General features: G+C 43.5%; 1 protein-coding gene across 2 annotated transcripts in view; it reads left to right on the top strand.

Moving 5' to 3' along the window:
- LOC124719995 overlaps positions 1-22,156 on the top strand; it is a 517,761-nt gene that overhangs the window by 257,711 nt on the left and 237,894 nt on the right. For both annotated transcript variants that reach the window (XM_047245223.1, XM_047245222.1), the window contains exon 11: positions 16,603-16,698. In XM_047245223.1, coding sequence (XP_047101179.1) covers positions 16,603-16,698 — 96 coding nt within the window. The remainder of the gene's footprint in view (positions 1-16,602; positions 16,699-22,156) is intronic.

The raw sequence follows: 22,156 nt of genomic DNA, 5'->3' as shown, positions 1-22,156 counted from the left end.
TCTATGCACAACCACACTATAGGGGTATCTGTTGAGAGGCCAGACAAACCTGTGGTTCCTGAAGAGGGGCAGCAGCCTTTTCAGTAGTTGCAGGAGCAACAGTCTCGATGGTTGACTGATCTGACCTTGTAACATTAACCAAAACGGCCTTGCTGTGCTGGTACTGCGGATGGCTGAAAGCAAGCGGAAACTACGACTGTAATTTTTCCTGAGGACATGCAGCTTTACTCTTTGGTTAAATGTTGTCCTCTTGGCCGGCCGCTGTGGCCGAGCGGTTCTAGGCGCTTCAGTCTGGAACCGGACGACTGTTACTGTCGCAGGTTCGAATCCTGCCTTGGGCATGGATGTGTGTGATGTCTTTGGGTTAGTTAGGTTTAAGTAGTTCTAAGTTCTAGGGGACTGATGACCTCCGACGTTAGGTCCCATAGTGCTCAGAGCCATTTGAACCATTTTTTTTTCCTCTTGGATTAAATATTCCGCAGGTAAATTAGTCCCCGTTCACATGTGTGGGGTGGGACTATTCAGGAGGATTTCATCATGAAGGAAAAAAAAAACTCGCAATCTAGAAGGTCAGAGCAGGGAGTGTTAGATCCCTTAGTTGTGCAAGTAAGCTAGATAATTAAGAAAGGGAAACGTTTAGGCTGAAGTTAGATGAGGTGGCAGGATTTCGGTAGCAGGATGAACAGGACTTCTTGTCGGGTGAGCGCAGTGCCATAAATACAGAATTAGACTGGGGTGATGTGGGAGAGTTAGTGCAGGACTATGTCTAATAATGCATGAGAAAATTTGAATTCGGGTAAACTAGTACCAACAGCATAGCGAACGCATTATCGTAGCCAAGATAGACATCAAGTCAACTCCCACCGCTATAGTACTTGTTTATAAGCCAACTAGCTCCGCAGACGAAGAGATACAATGAATGTATAGCGAGATAAAGAAAATTATTCAGATAGTCCGGGGACAACAAAATTTAGTTGTGGTGGGGATCTGGAATTCGGTAGTAGGAAAACGAAGAAAAACAAAAGTAGTAAGAGAATATGGAGTGAGCTAAAGGAATGAAAGATGAGGCCGCCGGGTAGAATTTAGCACAGAGAATAATTTAATTATCGCTAACACTTGGTTTAAGAGTCATGAAAGAAGGTAGTATACGTGGAAGAGATCTGGAGCCATCAAAAGGTTCCAGACTGATTGTAAAAGGATAAAACTGAGGCTTCAGACCCAGGTATTAAATAGTAGGCCTTTTCCAGCAGTGCATGTGGACTCTGACCACAGTTTATTGAGTTGTAGAATAAAACTGAAGAAATTGCAAAAAGGAATGAAATTAAGGAGTTGGAGCCCGAACAAGTTGAAAGAATCAGAGGTTGTTGAACATTGGCCAACGATTTACTGAAACAGGGGTAAGGAATATAGGATGAGACGAATGGTTGGCTTTAAGAAATGAAATAGTGAAGGCAGCAAAGGTTCAAATAGGTTAAACTACAAGGCCTAGTAAAAATCTTTGGATATCCAGGAGACTCAGTAATTAAGCAGGCGAAAGGAAATACAAACGTCAGAAAAACGAGATTGGTGGAAAATGCAAAGTCGTTTGGGGGGTGAAGGTAAGGATGTAGAAGCACGAATAACTAGGGGAAAGATGCACACACCAAAACAAGTTTTGCATCACCCCAGTTCCCAGAACTCCTGAAGATAGACGTCGACTGTGGGTAATGTATCACAGACACCGTCCCTTTCCTCTACACATTTCCCTACAACTGCCTTCCAATTCCACGACTTTTAGATTTTCATGTCCCTTTACATACTGAATTTCTCGTTCAATATCCTCATATACTTTCTCCATATCTTCTTATTCAGCTTGGGGCGTCTCTTTGTATATCAGACCTATCATTGACAGTGTTGATTTGCTGCCTTTCTGATCACTGAACAGTTCGCAGTAACTCACCTTCCTATTCATAACGAATCTAAGTCCTGTTATAGATTTTCAGCTGCTGTTGAGATTATCCTGCACTATCTGACTAGAAATCTTTGTCCCTCTTCCATTTTATTTCACTGACCCTTTTTGAACCTTAGCATTACCCTTTTCAGATTTTCTAATTCCCCTAGCATTTTCGAATTTTGACATTTCCAGTTTCGTAGAACGTTAACCTTTCGTTGGTTATTCATTCTCCCCATTGCCAGTCCCCTACCAGAGATCCGAATGCGGGAGTAGTGCGAAAACCTTTGCCAATGGAGATATCATCATGACACTTTTTCAATTACAGGCAACATGTCTTGTGGATATACATTATGTATCGTCAATGCAGTGATTTCCATTGCCTTCTGCTCCATTATGCCGCTGGTCACTGCTGAGTCTTCCGCCTCTAAGGGCTGTTTCACACATCAAGGGCAAGAGAGTGCCTTGAACTTCTGTCCGCTCCTCCGCGCCGTTTCACAAGGCTGTCGGCTGAATGAGAGTGACTTCTCATGCCGGAAGTCTTCAGCGGCCGTTACTGATTACTTTTATTCAAAATTTAAGCAGTGTAATGGTTAGAACCGAGAAGCGAAGACGCTTTGATTACTAATCAAAGATGCTATCCCTAGACAGCGGCACGAGACACCTATGTCTTACAGAATTCAAGTTCAGTCGCCGTTTGAATACTGCAGTATTTACTTTCCCTCATTCCGCCAGAACGTGTTCCAGTTATGCTCCAATTACGGCAGATCGCTCTCCCTTCGTTTCGGCTTCAGTGTCGTACCATGAGATATACACTGAATCACTCCTAGATCGAGTGTGTCTGTTTTTCGTCTGCAAATTTCGACACTTCTTGACCTATTTCGTCTTGTAAATACACAGTAATGGAAACGATGTAATGTGTCTAGAATATGTTGAAGAGCAGGGGGGAGGCAGTTTTATTTCCACATTTCTTGAAAGACACAGAAAATCCATACAAATAAAGACTGCCACGTACCACCCTTATTCACCTCTTCAGTCGACTGTTTCAGAGTGGTACAGATTCATTACCAGATCAGACTGACGAATGATATCTAAAATAATTTCAAAAAATAGTGAGTCGTTTTTGCATTTCTGCGAAATGAATGAGGTAATCTCAGGCCTGCACACCATTCACCGATCGATTTGCAGTTAGGCAGGAGGAAACTCGAATAGCCCATTTCCAAAGTTGTAAATCAGAGCTTAAAAACCATTTTCTTAGAAGCGGAGAGAGATGTAAACTATTCTGTCAGACGTTAGGTAATCGCACATATCCATTCTGTAAAAAAAAATCTCGATTTTTATCCCAATCCATGAGCTAACAGTCATTTATAAAGCGTCATTTCGACATTAACCAGTTTAGCTTTAGATGGGTTTCTTACATTCCCGCAGCATGCATACGAATTTCTCAGAGATGCTCCTATAACACTACTGATATATGGCATCATCCTTGCATGCATTAAGAAACCGAGCACTTGCTACCGCCAATTCCGATTACATCTGCTGCGCAGTAGTTCGCCATATGGCCACAGACAGCAGTCAGGTATTTTTCTCCATCTGCAGTGTGATGTGACATTACATGTTGTCCGTTTGTTAATGTGCTATTATACACTACTGGCCATTAAAATTTCTATACCTTGAAGATGACGTGCTACAGATGCGAAATTTAACCGACAGGAAGAAGATGCTGTGATATGCAAATGATTAGCTTTTCAGAGCATTCACAAAAGCTGGCACCGGTGGCGACACCTACAACGTGCTGACATGAGGAAAGTTTACAACCGATTTCTCATACACAAACAGCAGCTGACCGGCGTTGCCTGGTGAAACGTTGTTGTGATGCCTCGTGTAAGGAGGAGAAATGCGTACCATCGCGTTTTCGACTTTGATAAAGGTCGAATTGTAGCCTACCGCGATTGCGGTTTATCGTATCGCGACATTCCTGCTCGCGTTGGTCGAGATCCAATGACTGTTAGTAGAATATGGAATCGGTGGGTTCAGGAGGGTAATACGGAACGCCGTGCTGGATCCCAACGGCCTCGTGTATCGCTAGCAGTCGAGATGACAGGCATCTTATTCGCATGGCTGTAACGGATCGTGCAGCCACGTCTCGATCCCTGAGTCAGCAGATGGGGACGTTTGCAAGACAACAACCATCTGCACGAACAGTTCGACGACGTTTGTAGCAGCATGGAGTATCAGCTCGGAGACCGTGGCTGCGGTTACCCTTGACGCTGCATCACAGACAGGAGCGCCAGCGATGGTGTACTCGACGACGAACCTGGGTGCACGAATGGCAAAATGTCATTTTTTCGGATGAATCCGGTTTCTGTTTACAGCATCACGATGGTCGCAACCGCGTTTGGCGACATCGTGGTGAACGCACATTGGAATAGTGTATTCGTCATCGACATACTGGCGTATCACCAGGCGTGATGGTATGGGGTGCCATTGGTTAGACATCTCGGTCACCTCTTGTTCGCATTGACGGCAGTTTGAACAGTGGACGTTACAATTCCGATGTGTTACGACCCGTGGCTCTACCCTTCATTCGATCCCTGCGAAACCCTACATTTCAGCAGGATAATGCACGACCGCATGTTGCAGGTCCTGTACGGGCCTTTCTGGATACAGAAAATGTTCGACTGCTACCCTGGCTAGCACATTCTCCAGGTCTCGTACTAAGTGAAAACGTCTGGTGAATGGGTGCCGAGCAACTGGCTCGTCACAATACGCCAATCACTACTCTTGATGAACTGTGGTATCGTGTTGAAGCTGCATGGGCAGCTGTACCTGTACACGCCATCCAAGCTCTGTTTGACTCAATGCCCAGGCGTATCAAAGCCGTTATTACGGCCAGAGGTGGTTGTTCTGGGTACTGATTTCTCAGTATCTATTCACCCAAATTGCGTGAAAATGTAATCACATGGCAGTTCTAGTATAATATATTTGTCCAATGAATACCCGTTTATCATCTGCATTTCTTCTTGGTGTGGCAATTTTAATGGACAGTAGTGTATTTTGATCTAGTCACAATTTTTTTTTTATTGGCGGTCATGGTTTGTAGCGGTAACTTACGTCAAAGCACGTATGACATGTGATACATCTTTGATAATTTTTCTGCCGTTCATGACGGTTTAGAAGCGAAACCGATAGCAGAATAAATAAGATAATTACAGACAGCGTAGTGTTATGCATTCTGTAAAAGGTGACCGATTGATGTGCCGCACTGCACTGCGACATGGGAGCAGAGCCCCATACAGGGCTTGGGATGGTGCTGGACACATGCATGCGCTGGACTGGCAATTGCAAGCATACTGCTAGGAGGGAGCCGGCCGCGGTGGTCTCGCGGTTCTAGGCGCGCAGTCCGGAACCGTGCGACTGCTACGGTCGCAGGTTCGAATCCTGCCTCGGGCATGGATGTGTGTGATGTCCTTAGGTTAGTTAGGTTTAAGTAGTTCTAAGTTCTAGGGGACTAATGACCACAGCAGTTGAGTCCTATAGTGCTCAGAGCCATTTGAACCATTTTTTGCTAGGAGGGATGCGATTTCATGCGTGTGGCCCTCTACAGTACATAGGCGTACATCCGTCAGACCTTTTCCTGTAACCGAAGTATGTATGGAGGGATTTTGCTCATAAATGGGCCATCGCTTATCTCTCCCTGTGCGGCAGGTGGGTAAGATGCATGCGGGAGAGTGGGGTGGGCCACCGCAGCCGCCAGTCAGGATTATGCTAGCTCTGTAACCGCAACGTCTTGTTTATCCACATGCGGGGGTTTGAATGTAGTTTAAGGGGTTTGGGTTGGGTTGTTTGGAGACCAAACTGCGGCTTCATCGGTCTCATCGGACTAGGGAAGGACGAGGAAGGAAGTCGGTTGTGGCCTTTCAAAGGAACCATCCCGGCATTTGCCTTGAACGATATAGGGAAATCACGAAAACTTGAATCAGGATAGGGGGGGGGGGGGGGGGGGGGCAAGCCGCCTTCGACACGTACTGCAGTGGCGACGCTCCACCCAGCACCTCCTTAGCTTGTGTGTGTATGGACCCGAGTGAGAGAGGTCCTCTCACATTTCTTTTTTTCAGTTTTATGGAGAAGTGGCATCACTCTTTCCATGGCCTCTCTGATATCAGGACTAACACTTTAGAGAATGTAGTGTTGTGTGGTAGGAAACACTGTGCGAAGTATGTAAAGTTACAATCTTTTGTACAGTGCAAAGAGCTCCTATGCTTACCCTAGTGACAGTGGCACAAGTGCGGAGCATATTAGAGAGAGATATATGGATAACTTTCTCTGGAGAAATGTTCCAGCCGTTATACACTGAAGCGACAAAGAAACTGGTGTAGGCATGCGTACTCAAAGATATGTAAACAGGCACAATATGGCGCTGCGGTCGACAACACCTATACAAGACAACAAGTTTCTGGCGTAGTTGTTAGATCTGCTACTGCAGCTGCAATGGCAGTTTATCAACATTTAAATGAGTTTGAACGTGGTCTTATAGTCGGCGCAGGAGCGATGGGACACAGCATCTTCGAGGTAGCGATGAAATAGGGATTTTACCGTACGACAATTTCACGAGTGTACCGTGAATATCTGGAATCCCGTCAAACCTCAAATCTCCGACATCGCTCCGGTCGAAAAATGATCCTGCAAGAATGGGTCCAACGGCGGCAGAAGAAATCTTTCAACGTGACGGAAGTGCAACCGCCAGCCGGAGTGGCCGTGCGGTTCTGGGCGCTACAGTCTGGAGCCGAGCGACCGCTCCGGTCGCAGGTTCGAATCCTGCTTCGGGCATGGATGTGTGTGATGTCCTTAGGTTAGTTAGGTTTAATTAGTTCTAGGCGACTGATAACCTCAGAAGTTAAGTCGCATAGTGCTCAGAGCCGTTTGGAAGTTCAACTGCATCAGATTTCAATGATGGGCCATCAACCAGTGACAATGTGCATACCATTCGACGAAACATCACCGATGTGGGCTATCAGAGTCGAAGGCCCACTCGTGTATACTCGTTGCTGTCTTTCCACCTATTGGTTGATATCGTCGCTATTAGCCATCGAATCTGGTGCCTCCACGCATGCGCAATTCCTGCCTAAGACTGGCATAAATAGAGAGCTCTGGTCCTGCTTTAACAGTGTGTTCGACGCACCTGAAGATGTCGGCCAGTTGCACTGATGAAATATTGTGGAGTTTTCACTATGACATACGACGTCCGAGAACCATATATACGTACCTACATTCTGTATTTTAATTTGAAAAACCTACCTCTTACCAACTGTTCGTCTAAAATTGTGAGCCATATATTTGTGACTATTACAGCGCCATCTATCACAAACCGAAAAAAGTGGTCCAACTAAAACATTCATATTTCTTTACGTACTACACGAATATGTAATAAAAATGGGGTTTCCTATTTGAAAAAACGAAGTTGATATCCGTGTGGCCTATGGCAGTGCCATCTAGCGGGCCAACCATAGCGCCATCTGGTTTCCCCTTTCAAGCTAAACGAGTTGCGTTCTTTGTAGTTTTTTCGTTTGACGCTTATTTCATGAGATATTTTGCCCAGTCACGATCAGTGGACCACCTAGTAACTTAAAAATTTGAGGGACAATAGTTGCATGGGACAATGGGGGCCACAATATGACGTTGCTTTTTTGTTCCTAGGTGTGGTCGCGTCAGAGATATGCAGGTCGACTTTGTTTTTTTAAATAGGATGCTATAGTTTGATACTTACTTTCTGACAGTGGCTATCGAGACGAATCCAATGATGTGTAACAGTAAGGTCTTTGATGGTCAACGAAGGTCACAAAGGTGGCATGAACGTCTATTTACAGAAGGTGTTCGAAGTGATGACCACTGGTATCAACGCAATGCTGCAATCTTCGTATCATCGATTGAGTGGCATTCCTTATCACTTCGGCACTTATCGAAGCACATGCTCTGAGAATTCTTTCTCGTACGGCGTATCCATCTAACGTCCATTGACCTGTAAACATCATTCGACGGTTTCGCAATACAACACTAATAGCAAGATTAGTATCGTTGAATCAAGCGAATGTGAATTATGTATTCCTTCGAAGAACAAGTCGATATGCTTCTCATTTACAGCGAATGCCAAGCGAAATTCAGAGAGAGCTAGAGACTTATACGATGAGAAATATTCTCAACATACTCACCTACATGTCATACACTTAAATGTGTATGTGAAAAATTCAGAACAACTGGATCTTTAAAGCATCGGAAACAAATCCCACAAAGGAAATTTACTAACGAGGAAACGGAAATTGGTACTCTTGCCACTGTAATTCGAGATCCTTGTGTTAGATCACGTCAAATCGCAGGGAGCTTGAGCCAGAGTAGTGTTGTTCGTGTTCTGCATCGCCATAAATGTCATCCTTACCGTATCAGTCTCCACCAAGAATTAACTCGTACGGATTGTATGCGTCGCATTGAATTCTGGCGATGGGCTCTACTTCATATTCAGAGGGATGACACATTTATTAATTTGATTTTATTTTCTGACGAGGTTACATTCACGAACCAAGGGAATGTTAATTTGCATAACATTCATTATTAAGAAACTGAATATCCTCGTTGGCTGCTGCAAGTTGGTCACCAAAAACCGTGGTCGGTGAATGCATGGTACGGAATTCTGGAGGACAGAATTATAGACCCCTATTTCATCGAAGGAAATGTTAATGGTAGAAAGTACACCACTTTCCTGCAAGAAATATTAGGTCTGTTATTGAAAGAACTACCTTAAGGAACAAGGAAGAGAATTTGGTATCAATACGATGGGTGTCGGGCACATTTTTCGCTGATAGCTAAAAATGAGCTGCAGGGACAATTACCAAGTCGTAGCACTGGACGCGGAGGAGATGTGTCGTGGCCGGCTCGTTCGCCAGACCTGACGCCTCTGGATTGTTTCTTGCAGGGATTCGTAAAAGACATTGTTTATAAAGACATTCCAACTATACCTGAAGATATGCGAGAGAGAATTATCAGAGCATATTTTTCCATAAGCCCCAATGTCGTAAGGAATACCACTCAGTCCATGACAAGAAGATTGCAGCACTGCATTGATACCAATCACCATCACTTCGAACACCTTCTGTAAATGGACGTTCACACCACCTTTGTGACCTTCGTTGACCTTGAAAGATGTTACTGTTACATATCATTGGATTCGTCTCGATAGCCTCTATGCTCTTCCAGAAAATAAGTACCAAACTACAGCATCTTATTTAAAAAACAAAATTGACCTTCATATCTCTGAAGCGACCCCATCTAGCAAGAAAAAACCAACGTCATATAATGGCCCCCGTTTCCCTATGCAGCATTTGTCCCACAAATTTTTCAGGTCCTATTATACTTTCGGAGTTATACTTCGTGGCAATAGTTAGTGACTCACCCTCTATGTTTTGACCATCCAGTCTTCTACTTTTCTGCATAAATTGGCTTTCCACATGAGCTAACATTCATACAAGTCCTTCTCTTCACTCTAGAGATCTCTTTAATATTCCAGTAGGTGGCACCTATATTTTTCACAATCGCACATGCTTGTACAGGCTCGCATTTCTTGTCTAACCACGTCTGCTTTAAAATTTTGCGCTTCTTATTAGTTTCACTTCATTTACGCCTGCATAGTGCATTTTCTGCACGTTATATTGTCTCCTTTCGTCATTTACGTTCAATAACTCGCGCGTTTTTCAAAAATTTCCTCTTGCCCTTCAGTATTTATCTCGCAAAACTACCAGTTCGTCAATCGTTGCATTTGTATCTCATGTTTTAGTCAATCGTTTCTTAATGCTCCCTTTGAAGATCTGAAACAACCGTGGACCATTCTGTTAGTCCAAATCCCATGTCCTTAATTTCGGAAATTTCTGCGATTTCCCGAGTTTCTGTCAGCAGTTCAAAACCAATAAATTGTGGCCAGAGTTCATACTTGCCCCTACGAATGTTTTTCGGCTTAAAGTTCGTTTCGAATTATCTGTCTGAAACATTCGTGTATCCAGATCTCTTCCATGTATACGCTTTCCTTTGTGATTCTTAAAACCAAATATTAGAAGTAATTAAATTATGTTCCGTGCAAAATCCTACCAGCTATCTTCCTATTTCACTGCAGTCCCGCAATCAGTGTTCTCCTATTTGTCCTTCTCGTCCTTTTGCTGCTGTCGAATTCAAATTCACTATCACAATTTTTATTTTCGTCTCCCTTAACTATCTGCATTGCACTTATGTCTCATACCAGAATCACTCACAGCATATTCGTAAACAGCTATGATTATATTACTTCAGCGCTAAACTTGGTCATTTTCAAAGCGTTTTCTATTCCTTGCTGAAGTTCATCTTCTGTGCCAGGGCTGGACACAGTCAGTGAAGTCATTGGGCTAGCAGGACAGACCGGAATAGGTCATACTTGTGGAAAGGGACAGAAATAAGTTACTGTGAGTTGCACTTAACATATAAACTTTATTTCTTAAAACATTCACACCAGCAAGAATCAAAAACTCTCAAGGTTTTAACGAAAGACCTCCTTTGATTTAATTTAGATCGGCTGAAGGCCACATCGAAAATCCAAGACACAAGGCCTAAGCAAGGAATTGAGGTACAGGAGTTCTTCTGGAGGTTTCACTTATTTAGAAAAAAAAAATTATCCTCAATATTAATAGGCTCAAAATCATAGCTTAATTTTTTCCAATAGAACTCGGTTAAAGGCTTCACATTAATCAAGAACAGTGTTACAGCTTAAGGTGAAGACAAAGATTTTCTATGTTTACTCTAAATAGGCTGAAAACTTGGCTGAAGGCCGCATATCAACAAAATAATTCAACGGGTTCTAGTAAGAAGAGCTTTCAATTTGAAAAGGCTGAAGGCGTTCTCTTAAAATATTTCGTGTAAAACTCGGCTGAAGCCCTCATTCTAAAGAATAACAACCTTATGACTTAAGGGCAAGACAAGGATCTTGAATTTTTAATTTAAGAGAGATTATTACTCGACTGAAGGGCACACACCATGCAGAAAACAATTTTACGGCTTAAGGCCTAAAGGGAAGAGCTTCTAAATTTCAACTAAAGTAGGCTAAAGGCTTTATCCTAAAATGCTTCACATAAAACTCGGCTGAAGGCAACATACGAAACCCAAACAATCTCATGGCTTAAAGCCAAGACAAAGATATTTCCAGTTTTTAATTTAACCAGGAAAACTCGCTGGAGGCCACATACAAACTAGAAATTATTTCTTACGGCTCAAATCATAGACAAAAGTTTTCACCTTTTGATTGAAAAATGCTGAAAACTCGACTAAAGGCCACATACCAACTTGAAACAAATTTACGGCTTAATTTTCAATTTTAATTTAGATTGGCTGAAACTCGGCTGAAGGCCACACAGAGTACTTAAGACTAAAAAGGAAATCATTATGTAACACATAAGGAGCGGCGCTCAGAAAGTTCCAAGGGTCGGCGTGTGATGGCGACACTAACGCACGTTTAGGTTGAGACAGGCAGCTAGACCGACAACCTCTTAATTGGAAGGCAACCCAACCGAAAGCCAGCGAACCAATCAACAAGATCAGTTCTGATCCATCCCACCAGCAAAACGACAACACGATGTCAATAGCACAACGTTCTGGATACTGGTGACCAATCCAGCCAAGTCAGAATAAACGCCCAAAACTACCAACACACCTCAGCTGTCTAACTACACGCTGTGCTGGACAGCATCAACCCGACGAGGAAAATTCACTGCCACAAACTATGTCAACGACCAGGGCAGGTCCACGTAACGTCAACGGCCACTAGGCAGAAGATACCACTGGTGCTCTTCATTAATGAAGGAATGAATTAAATTAAGTTAAACACGACACAGGAAGATGGCTGCAATTCTATCTGACTTCAATGTACAGACGTTGTTGCTCGTAGGTTCAATGGTTCAAATGGCTCTGAGCACTATGAGACTCAACTGCTGTGGTCATCAGTCCCCTAGAACTTAGAACTACTTAAACCGAACTAACCTAAGGACATCACACACACCTATGCCCGAGGCAGGATTCGAACCTGCGACCGTAGCAGCAGCGCGGCTCCGGACTGGAGCGCCTAGAACCGCACGGCCAACGCGGCCGGCTTTGCTCGTAGGAATCTCCCAGAATGTGACAACCAGGATCACACGAAGAGATATGATAGCTTGATAGTAGGTTAAGTGAGCGCTCAGCTTTAGTGTAGTGTTGGCAGAAGAGCCAACACCGTGTTGCTAGAGGAGGCCGAAATGCATGCGTCTAAACTCACGTAGGCTGGCGTGAGGTCTGGAACAGTTAAAGGAGTTGAGACTAGTAAAATATGTACGTAGCTTCTGGAGTACTTAACTTTAATCCATAATTGGTGAACATCGCTCTTGAAGGTACATGTATTACAATCAATAGTCACTGGTAATGGCGCCTTGCTAGGTCGTAGCAAATGACGTAGCTGAAGGCTATGCTAACTATCGTCTCGGCAAATGAGAGCGTAATTTGTCAGTGAACCATCGCTAGCATAGTCGGCTGTATAACTCGGGCGAGTGCTAGGAAGTCTCTCTAGACCTGCGTGTGGCGGCGATCGGTCTGAAATCACTGACAGTGGCGACACGCGGGTCCGACATATACTAACGGACCGCGGCCGATTTAAAGGCTACCACCTAGCAAGTGTGGTGTCTGTCGGTGACACCACATTTAGTGCCCAGGATTTGTGGGCGACGAATTTCGTAACCCTCTCAAGAAGCGATGCACAACTCCAACCGCGCGTGCACGCAGCCAGCGGCTCCGGCCTGACTATCCGCCACAGAGACTTCCTCGGTGCTCTGCCCCAACTGACCGACTGCTACACTCATAAAATATTTCGGCCACACCAGAGATAGTACAGCTGTACTAGTACCGACTCACGCTGCTGCTGCCACTCACAGAGAGAAGACAGCAACGTCATGGCGGTAACCGAGGAAGAAATAAGACACTACTGGACTGCAAAGAATGATAAAAGCAAAAAGAAAACAAAGTATGAGGCGAGCCAGCCGCGGCGCAACAACGAGGCATGTGATGAGCAGTCTTCTCTACTGTCACACTGAATATGAGTTCATCAGTGTAGCACCACGTTGTCTAATCAACCTTTCACTTGCAAACTTCAGATCTCAGTCTATTGAGGCACTTTCTGTAGGAGATTGGTCCTGGTGAACACACTTGACCTGCACATCGTGCAGTGCCCCCTGAAGGTAAGGAATCTATCACGTGGTACTCTCTGATACTTCGGGATCTCACAGCACTATTTGAGCCTAGTGTATGAACAAAATTAAAGTTGCCATCGCCATCATTGTCACGTATTCGGCTATGGCGAGTGCATCTTCTAACACGATCGAGCACCTGTTCATAATGCATGGCCTGTAGCGGAGTGGTTACACGAGAATAACATCCCTGCAATGGACTGACCTGCACAGAGTCCTGACCTTAATGCTATAGAACACATTTGGGATATTTTGGAACGCCTAATTCGTGCCAGGAATCACCGACCGACGTCGATACAGCTGCTCAGTGCAGCACTCCGTGAAGAATGGGCTGCCATTCCCCAAGAAACGTTGCAACACCTGATTGAACATATTCCTGCGAGAGTGGAAGCGGTCATCAAGGCTAGGGGTGGGCTAACACAAAATTGAATTCCACCATTACCAATGGACGGGGCCACGAACTTGTAAGTCATTTTCAGCCAGGTGTCTGGATACTTTGAAATGTCCCCTTAGAGAAATTGATATTTTAGTGTGCTGAGCGAAACTGAACGTACTCAGACATTACTCTCTTTACTTATTCTGATCAACACTAAACTGACACACAATATTTATTTTATTTTATTTCATTTATTTATTTATGTTTTTTAGCGCAACGCAGTCTGCTTTTCAATAATCCCAGCAAAAGAATGGCCGTGACAAACAATAACCAATACCTTTAATGAATCAATTACCTCACAAAACTCTTGCTTACTCAAACTAGTGCAATACAGCGAGCGCCAATACTGCCAGCTAAATAAAAAATTCTAACTACTGAAGTCACTAACTACTGATAGGCATAGTTAGCAAATGAAAGATTTTGATGGACAACAAACAATGTGTTTACCTTAATAGTGCTCAAAAGTCATGATATATATATCAGTTCATGACATCAAGTCTTACAAAATCACTCTCTCTGATGGACACACGTCCGCCATCTCTCTCCCCACATCCACCACTGCTGGCGGCTCACCTCTAACTGCGCAACGCTACGCGCTGTTCACATGAACTTTCTTATTGTTCCATTATTGTCGACGGAAAATATATTGGGAGTAGACTTTTTGAATGAATACAAAGCAATCTTAAACGTTCACGATGCTGAAATAAGTTTAGAGAAAGAAAGTAAGTCAATAGCTTTGAAATTTGAAGATTGGCTCTCAAACCATGACGAGGAAATTAATCGGCTTTACCTTCTGTTAGACAACAGTTCGGAATTTTCGACGGAACTTGACACTAACAATCACTCTGCAAGTATTCACAGGTATGATATCGACGGCGTATTTGATACTAATGAGTTAATTCAGAATAAAATTCAAACAATTGAGAATTGTAATGACACTGATAGGCAGGACCTTTTTGGGATTTTACAGGCACATTCCACAGTTTTTACTCACATAACAGGAATAATCAAGGGATTTCAATACCAATTTCGTGTTCGTGAGCATACTAAATTTTGTGTTACACCATACGTAATTCAGGCACATTATAGGGACTGTGTTAGAACAGAAATACAATCTATGCTTGACGAGGGAATTATTGAGCCTGCAGTAAGCTCATACAACGATCCATTACATGTTTGTTGAGAAGAAAAATGGATCGATCAGGCTTGTCTTAGATTCGAGACAAATCAATACTATCATCATTCCTGAAACAGACAGGCCGCAAACTTTGGAAGAACTTCTTCAAAATTTTAATGGTGTAAAAGTGTTGTCTTCCATTGATCTCAGATCCAGCTATTATCAGATCGAACTTCATCCAGAATGTAGAAAATACACAGCTTTTCTTTGTTTAGGCGTTTGTTTGAACATTTCTTTGGCAGCTTTCATTCGTGGGCTAAATTCCATATTACCTGAGTTCTTAAAACGTTACATTACCTTATATTTGGACGATATTCTGATAGCAGAAGCCTCATGGGAACAACATAATCGCATCCTCAACAGCGTGTTACATATTTTTGCAGAATCTGGAATTACAGTTTACTTGGAAAAGTCTGAATTCGGTGGAACAAAGGTAAAGTTTTTGGGACATATTATCTCTTCTGAAGGGATTCAGCTGGCTCTGAAAAGTTAGAAGCAATCAGAGCCATTCCAGTTCCATCCACAAAAAGAACAAGTCCGCAGTTTTCTAGTTATCATAAATTTTTACCGTCGTTTACTGAACATGCAAATTCTAGTTACACCAAAACTTTGTCCTCTCACTGGAAAAAATACTATTTGGAAGTGGGACGAATAGGCACAATTGGAATTCAGTTCTTTGAAAGAATCTCTACTTAACGTGCCAATATTAGCTCATCCAGATTTGTCACAAGATTTCTGCCTTAGCATGGATACTTCTAAAGTCGGTCTTGGTGCCCATTTATTTCAAAAAGCCATAGAAAATGACGCTACTGTTCAGAAAACCATTGCTTTTGCTAGACGAGTGCTAACAAAATCCGAAAAAAATTTATTCCATTACTGAATTAGAAGCTTTAGCTATCGTTTGGGCATTGAACAAATTCCGTTTCTTTCTTTCTGTTAAGCACGTAAAAGTATACAGTGATCACTGTGCACTACAATTTATTATGTCTTCAAAATTAAATCACGACAGGTTAAAACATTGGGCACCGTTTCTGCAAGATTTCAACTTCACAATAGTCTACATTCCCAGCAAGGAGAAAATTGCTGCGGACGCACTGTCACGCGCACCGGCTGGGCTTGAGAAAAATAACACAGAAGGCAACCTCGAGGAATATTTCAGTATTCTTTACATTCAGAAAGTCGCCTTTGAAAACTTCATCACCATATCTTTAAAGGACATTGTTCATGAACAAGATTATAATCCGATTTTGAAAGACATCAAAAGTAAACGGCATCAAAAGACACACAGATTCAGCATTATTATCTGGTTAGAAACAACATACTCTTCAAACGCTGCACTATTGATGACAAGCTATGAGTACTTTGCATTCCTGACGATTTTGTTAATGAGCTCATTTGGTACATTCATTTCAGCTACGCACATTTTGCACCACGAAAATGTTATATTCTTCGGACGACTTGTTATTTTAACAATATGGAAAAGAGAATTCGAAGAGTCTTGTCTGTTTGTAAACTTTGTCAAAAGGCTAAACTATCTACTATCTCACATCGTCCTCCGTTGTTTCCTATAACCTAAACAGCCTACTTACAACTGTTGATCATATAGTGTAAGCCTTCCTGAGTGGGACATGTTGCCAAACTGATTGAAACCCTTTCTCGCTCCACGAAGTTTGTGTACGTTATATGCCAAGTAACACCTTAAATTTGTTGGAACCACTATCTTCGAAATCAGTTAAAAGTATTCAGCCAAATGTAAGTAGTGTTTGTAATCTTTCCACAGGGCCAGTGGAAAGGTGCCGCAACGGTGGTGTGTGGAGCGTTGCAACCAGGTCATGCACCTGCCCACAAGGTTTTACTGGCGTCTACTGTGAGGAAGGTAGGAATTTTTTAAAATTATTCTTAGTGTATCATTGCACTGATAATTCGAGTGTGTGTTTGTGACTGTGTGTGTGTATGTATCTTATAATTACATTAGTCTGTGAATAAATGGTACAATTTTAGAGTTTTTATCAAGTGCTGACTGACTTTGTGAAGCCCATAATTAAGTACAGTATGCTTGCAGTATTTACTTTCAGTTGTTATACATTCATTTCCAGTTAGGCATTCTGGCGACCAAGCGTGCGAGATTTACGTAAATCTAACATACTGAACAATGTCAGGCATACCTACTGCAAGACTACTAACAGTTTTTACACAGTTGCACCACTTTCTTTCTTTTTGCATTTTCTGTTTCATCAATGGAAGTTGTTTCCTTGTGCCTTAACACACGTATGAGTGCTAGATTGAAGTTCTTACCTCTACAGGGTGTTTGGAAATTCCTCTCACAAAATTCAAGGGCTTGTATAGGGCAGTGACTACATAATATTTTGAACAGGAATCCACGTCTGGGAAGGTATCGTTTCCGTTCTAAGACGGTATAAATTCAAATGTTTAAATCAGCCATTTCTGCATGAGGAACTGCATTAGGCGTGACGTGGTACAGTTATTGCCTGAGAATTAGAAAGGAAACATAAGGAAACATCCATTATCACTTAAGTACATTTGTCTGTGTAACACTTACACATTACATGTTAACATTATACAAAAACAAACAAAAAAACCCAGCACACTGTAAATACACTACAGTACTGATGCAGCTCGATGTGGCGACCAGCAACGTTGTTACAGACACTGCCCACATCACCGTCTACCCTGTTGCATACCAGCACAACCAGCTCTGCCACTTTTCTGTTCCCCTCAGCAGATGCGGACACCATACACATATGTACTGAAACTGTCGTAGAACGCAAACGGTACGTTTCCGGACATGGGCTGTCATTCAGAATGCAGCGTCATTCTAAATGATGAACCCGTTTTCAGAACTTCCCATTTATTCAAGTGCAAATACAAAATGAACAGGCCTGATACCAATGAAAACAGGAACTTTCAAGGTACTGTTTCATTATGTTTGATATCAGTATAATAGATTTAATAATTTTCAATAATTTATAATTAATTAGTTTTTAACAATTATATAATAATTAGAAATGTGATAAATGCTATAAACGTTCAATGTGGCCACCATTGGCTGTACGGTAACCAAACTCGTCCAACACACGCTTAAGCGTATCTGCTGTTACTGAGTGCACGGCAGCTGTGGTCCGGTTCCACACATCGTTCAGAGTGGTCTGTACAGGCGGGATGTAAACAGCTTCCTTCACATAACCTCCTAAGAAACAGTCGGAGGCTGTGGGATCAGGAGATCTCGGTGGCCAGAAGTGCAGAGCCGGGTCCTCGAGTCCCCTGCGACGGATCCAACACTGAGGAAGGGAGTCATTCAGGGAGCCTCGTACGTCACGATGCCAACGGGGCGGAGCTCCATCCTCTTGGAAAATGAAGTCCTGGGGAACTCGCACAACTTGAGAGAACAGCCATTGTTCCAACATGTCCCAGTATGTGCTTGCCATTACAGTTCTTTCTGCAAACAAAAATGGTCCGTAAACCTTTGTACTGGCTAAGGCACAGAACACTTCAGTCTATTTCTTGTTGCAACGGTGAATGTGGATTTTTCCAAACCCCATATGCGAACATTGTGCCTGTTGACTTTTCCACTGAGGTGGAACGTCGTTTTATCTCTAAAAAGTACGGCCCTACTGCCGTGCGAACTCTACCAGCCGCTTCTGAAACCATCACCACCCGCCCGCAGCCGCCTGCCGAAACCTTTGAAACTTTCTCGTTTCATTGGTATAAAGCTTGTGTGGGAATTGGTACTGTCAATAGTGACCAAGAATGGGCAATTACAAAGCCGGGATACAGTATGTCAGATGTAGTTAACGGTAAAAGCCCGAAGTTAGAAAAGGAGACCAGATGCCATACAAAGTCCTAGTCTTTCTCCAAGTCGCAGGAGACCTACATTGCCGATTTTTTGAAGTTGAGTGCAGGAGAAATGAGTGGGGTACAGGAGTTTGTGATCAGAGGATATGGCAGGATGCAAGCCCGGTTAGTTCTAGTGTTCAGGTGTTTACAGGTGGGTCAGAAGATGGATTTAGAGACACTGCTGGACAGTCAAATCGGGCTGAAAGGGCAGTAAGAAGATGCATAGTTAGGGGGTTTGTGCTGCTTGCAGAACAGTGAGATTTTGAGGGTTTTTCACAGTTCAAGACGGTAACCTGCAGAGACCATCATGTTGTAAATGGATGTAAGTGTGGAGAGAAAAGGGAGGAGCATTGTTTTAGGTGTCAAAAGGTCATGTGTTGAGGACCAACAATGACTTGTTTTATGTCATGCGAAATAATAGGTACATTCAGTTCTGTTTGTGATATGTTGTTGAAGTGGTGGAAACAGGGAGCCAGGGGTGGGGCAATAGTATTTGTGCATTCACAAATTGCAGGAAATGGTGAGTAATCAATATGTGAGTCATCATAAATGAAGAAGATGTTGGAGATATAGGTTGCAACGTGATCAGCTTTGTTTAGGTTGTCAGGTATTGGTTGATGTTGTAGAAGAGTGCACAGTGAGTCAATGGAATGTTTTCCAAACTTGGGAGCGTTAATGGGGAGTGTACCACTGAATCTGGTAGAATTCTGGGGCCAGTGCCGATATTCTTTGAATTTAATAAGTTATGTGTCCTCGGAATCTTTCAAGACGGCATACATGAACAAAACGTCCTCGGTTTTCCAGCCGCGTCAATTCGAATAAAATCCTCGAGCTTTCGATGGCCATCTCCGCCATCGTCTTTAGGAGTTCACTGACCACCGTGGCTGCTACGGTTTCTCGCTTGTAAAGGCATTATGACATCATCAGGAGCCAATCAGATCGATCCAATGTGACGCGCGCGCTTATGTCGACCAGGGCAGCCGGGGGAGCTTTTGCCCGAAGCAGCTTCGGTGACGTCAGGTGGCGCCAGGGGCAGGCGCCACGTTTGAAAATGCCGCTCTCGTGCCGCGCATCTGTGTCTGCTTTCTTCGATGTGCAACGCCCGCCCTCATGCCCTGCTGAGTGTATATCCCTGGTCTCTGTCGAAATTGTTGTTGTTTAAACGAATATCGACCGCTTCCTTTATAACGCAGTCCCAATATGTAGACGCATGAACCAACACTTTTCTATTTTTGAAATGTATTTTATGTCCATTTCCTAGGGAATGCTCCGCTATGGCCGACTTGTCAAGCTCCCTTTGTTACTAGTGTGTTTCTGTACATGTCAATGGTGTGGTATCCTAGTTACGAGTCCCTAGGAAGGAATGGTATGAGTGATGGGATTGTTGGAGGAATAGTATAGCTTATAGGGTGACAAGGATACATGATATCTGTGGGAATGTTGGCTGATATAGCATCTGAAAAGAACTGTAAGAAGGGTGGGGTGGGATCAATATAATCTGGTAGGTGGCAGGTTCTGTGTGGCTTCCAATATGCATATCTGTGAATTCCTGGTAGACGTTTCCGTTGATGTGGCAGTATTCTTCGATAACACTGCGACAGAGGTTGGGATCTGGTGCATGGGCTAGAGGCAGTGTGTAAGCGATGGTGAGCTGAACAGGTAGGTGGTCACTTTCAAATGGATTGGGGACTGCTGCAGTGAGGCGTCCAAGGAGGTTGAGAGGAGACAACTAGAGTAGTGTCCTAAGGGAAGGTGCACTGGGGAGTCGAGAGAATGTCCCCTTGGACGCGGTGTGTAACCGAATGCTGCAATCAAGCAGAGGATCTACTGCAGATGTTGAGTCAGTAGCAATCACACAGGTTTGAGACGTTTGGTCAATATGGATGAAGAAGTCACAGGAAATGGGGTGAGTAGGTGGATTTATGTAGTGGTACAGATAACTGTTAAGGTTTTGAAGAAGATAGTAAGGATAAGATATTCAGTGGGAGTATTTCATAAGGGCTGTGGTCAAACAGGGTTTTTCTTCTGGTGACCGATTGCAACTTCACCTTTTGCCACTAGAATGCGATTATCTGAACGTCCACAGTACACAGAAAGATTCGGATGGTCTGACAGGTTTTGTATAAGGATTCATTAAACAGGAAGCCATGGATTTTGTATTGGGATGGAGAGTGTATGAAGGGGACTTTCCTTTTTAGAGGAGAATGTTCGTTATGGAATAGAATGTTGTAGTGTAATCACTCTATGATAACTTGGATGGTGAATACAATGAGTTTAAACTAAGATGTCGAGGTGGATGGTTGTGGAGGTAAGTGAATTGGGTGCTGAGATGGAGAGATTACTGTGAGAAATGTCGTGAAGGGTATGTGGGGTAGATGTTTTGGAGCACAATCATCATGAATTTCATGACACTTCAGGCATGAGGGGTTTGGTAAGTTCGGACGTGGCTTTGCATTTCACGGAATAGGAGGGATACGTGTTGTTTCATGTGCTGTACGAGGTGCATTCAAGTTCTAAGGCCTCCGAATTTTTTTCTAATTAACTTCTCACCCGAAATCGATGAAACTGGCGTTACTTCTCGACGTAATCGCCCTGCAGACGTACACATTTTTCACAACGCTGACGCCATGATTCCGTGGCAGCGGCGAAGGCTTCTTTAGGAGTCTGTTTTGACCACTGGAAAATCGCTGAGGCAATAGCAGCACAGCTGGTGAATGTGCGGCCACGGAGAGTGTCTTTCATTTTTGGAAAAAGCCAAAAGTCACTAGGAGCCAGGTCAGGTGAGTAGGGAGCATGAGGAATCACTTCAAAGTTGTTATCACGAAGAAACTGTTGCGTAACGTTAGCTCGATGTATGGGTGCGTTTTCTTGGTGAAACAGCACATGCGCAGCCCTTCCTGGACGTTTTTGTTGCAGTGCAAGAAGGAATTTGTTCTTCAAAACATTTTCGTAGGATGCACTTGTTACCGTAGTGCCGTTTGGAACGCAATGGGTTAGGATTACGCCCTCGCTGTCCCAGAACATGGACACCATCATTTTTTTAGCACTGGCGGTTACCCGAAATTTTTTTGCTGGCGGTGAATCTGTGTGCTTCCATTGAGCTGACTGGCGCTTTGTTTCTGGATTGAAAAATGGCATCCACGTCTCATCCATTGCCACAACCGACGAAAAGAAAGTCCCATTCGTGCTGTCGTTGCGCGTCAACATCACTTGGCAACATGCCACACGGGCAGCCGTGTGGTCGTCCGTCAGCATTCGTGGCACCCACCTGGATGACACTTTCGCATTTTCAGGTCGTCATGCAGGATTGTGTGCACAGAACCCACAGAAATGCCAACTCTGGAGGCGATGTGTTCAACAGTCATTCGGCGATCCCCCAAAACAATTCTCTCCACTTTGTCGATCATGTCGTCAGACCGGCTTGTGTGAGCCCGAGGTTGTTTCGGTTTATTGTCACACGATGTTCTGCCTTCTTTAAA

Source organism: Schistocerca piceifrons, chromosome 11 (genome assembly GCF_021461385.2).
Source record: "Schistocerca piceifrons isolate TAMUIC-IGC-003096 chromosome 11, iqSchPice1.1, whole genome shotgun sequence".
In the NCBI taxonomy this organism is placed as follows: domain Eukaryota; kingdom Metazoa; phylum Arthropoda; class Insecta; order Orthoptera; family Acrididae; genus Schistocerca; species Schistocerca piceifrons.
Note: the sequence above shows the minus strand (reverse complement) of the source record. Positions and strands in the feature narration are given on the sequence as shown.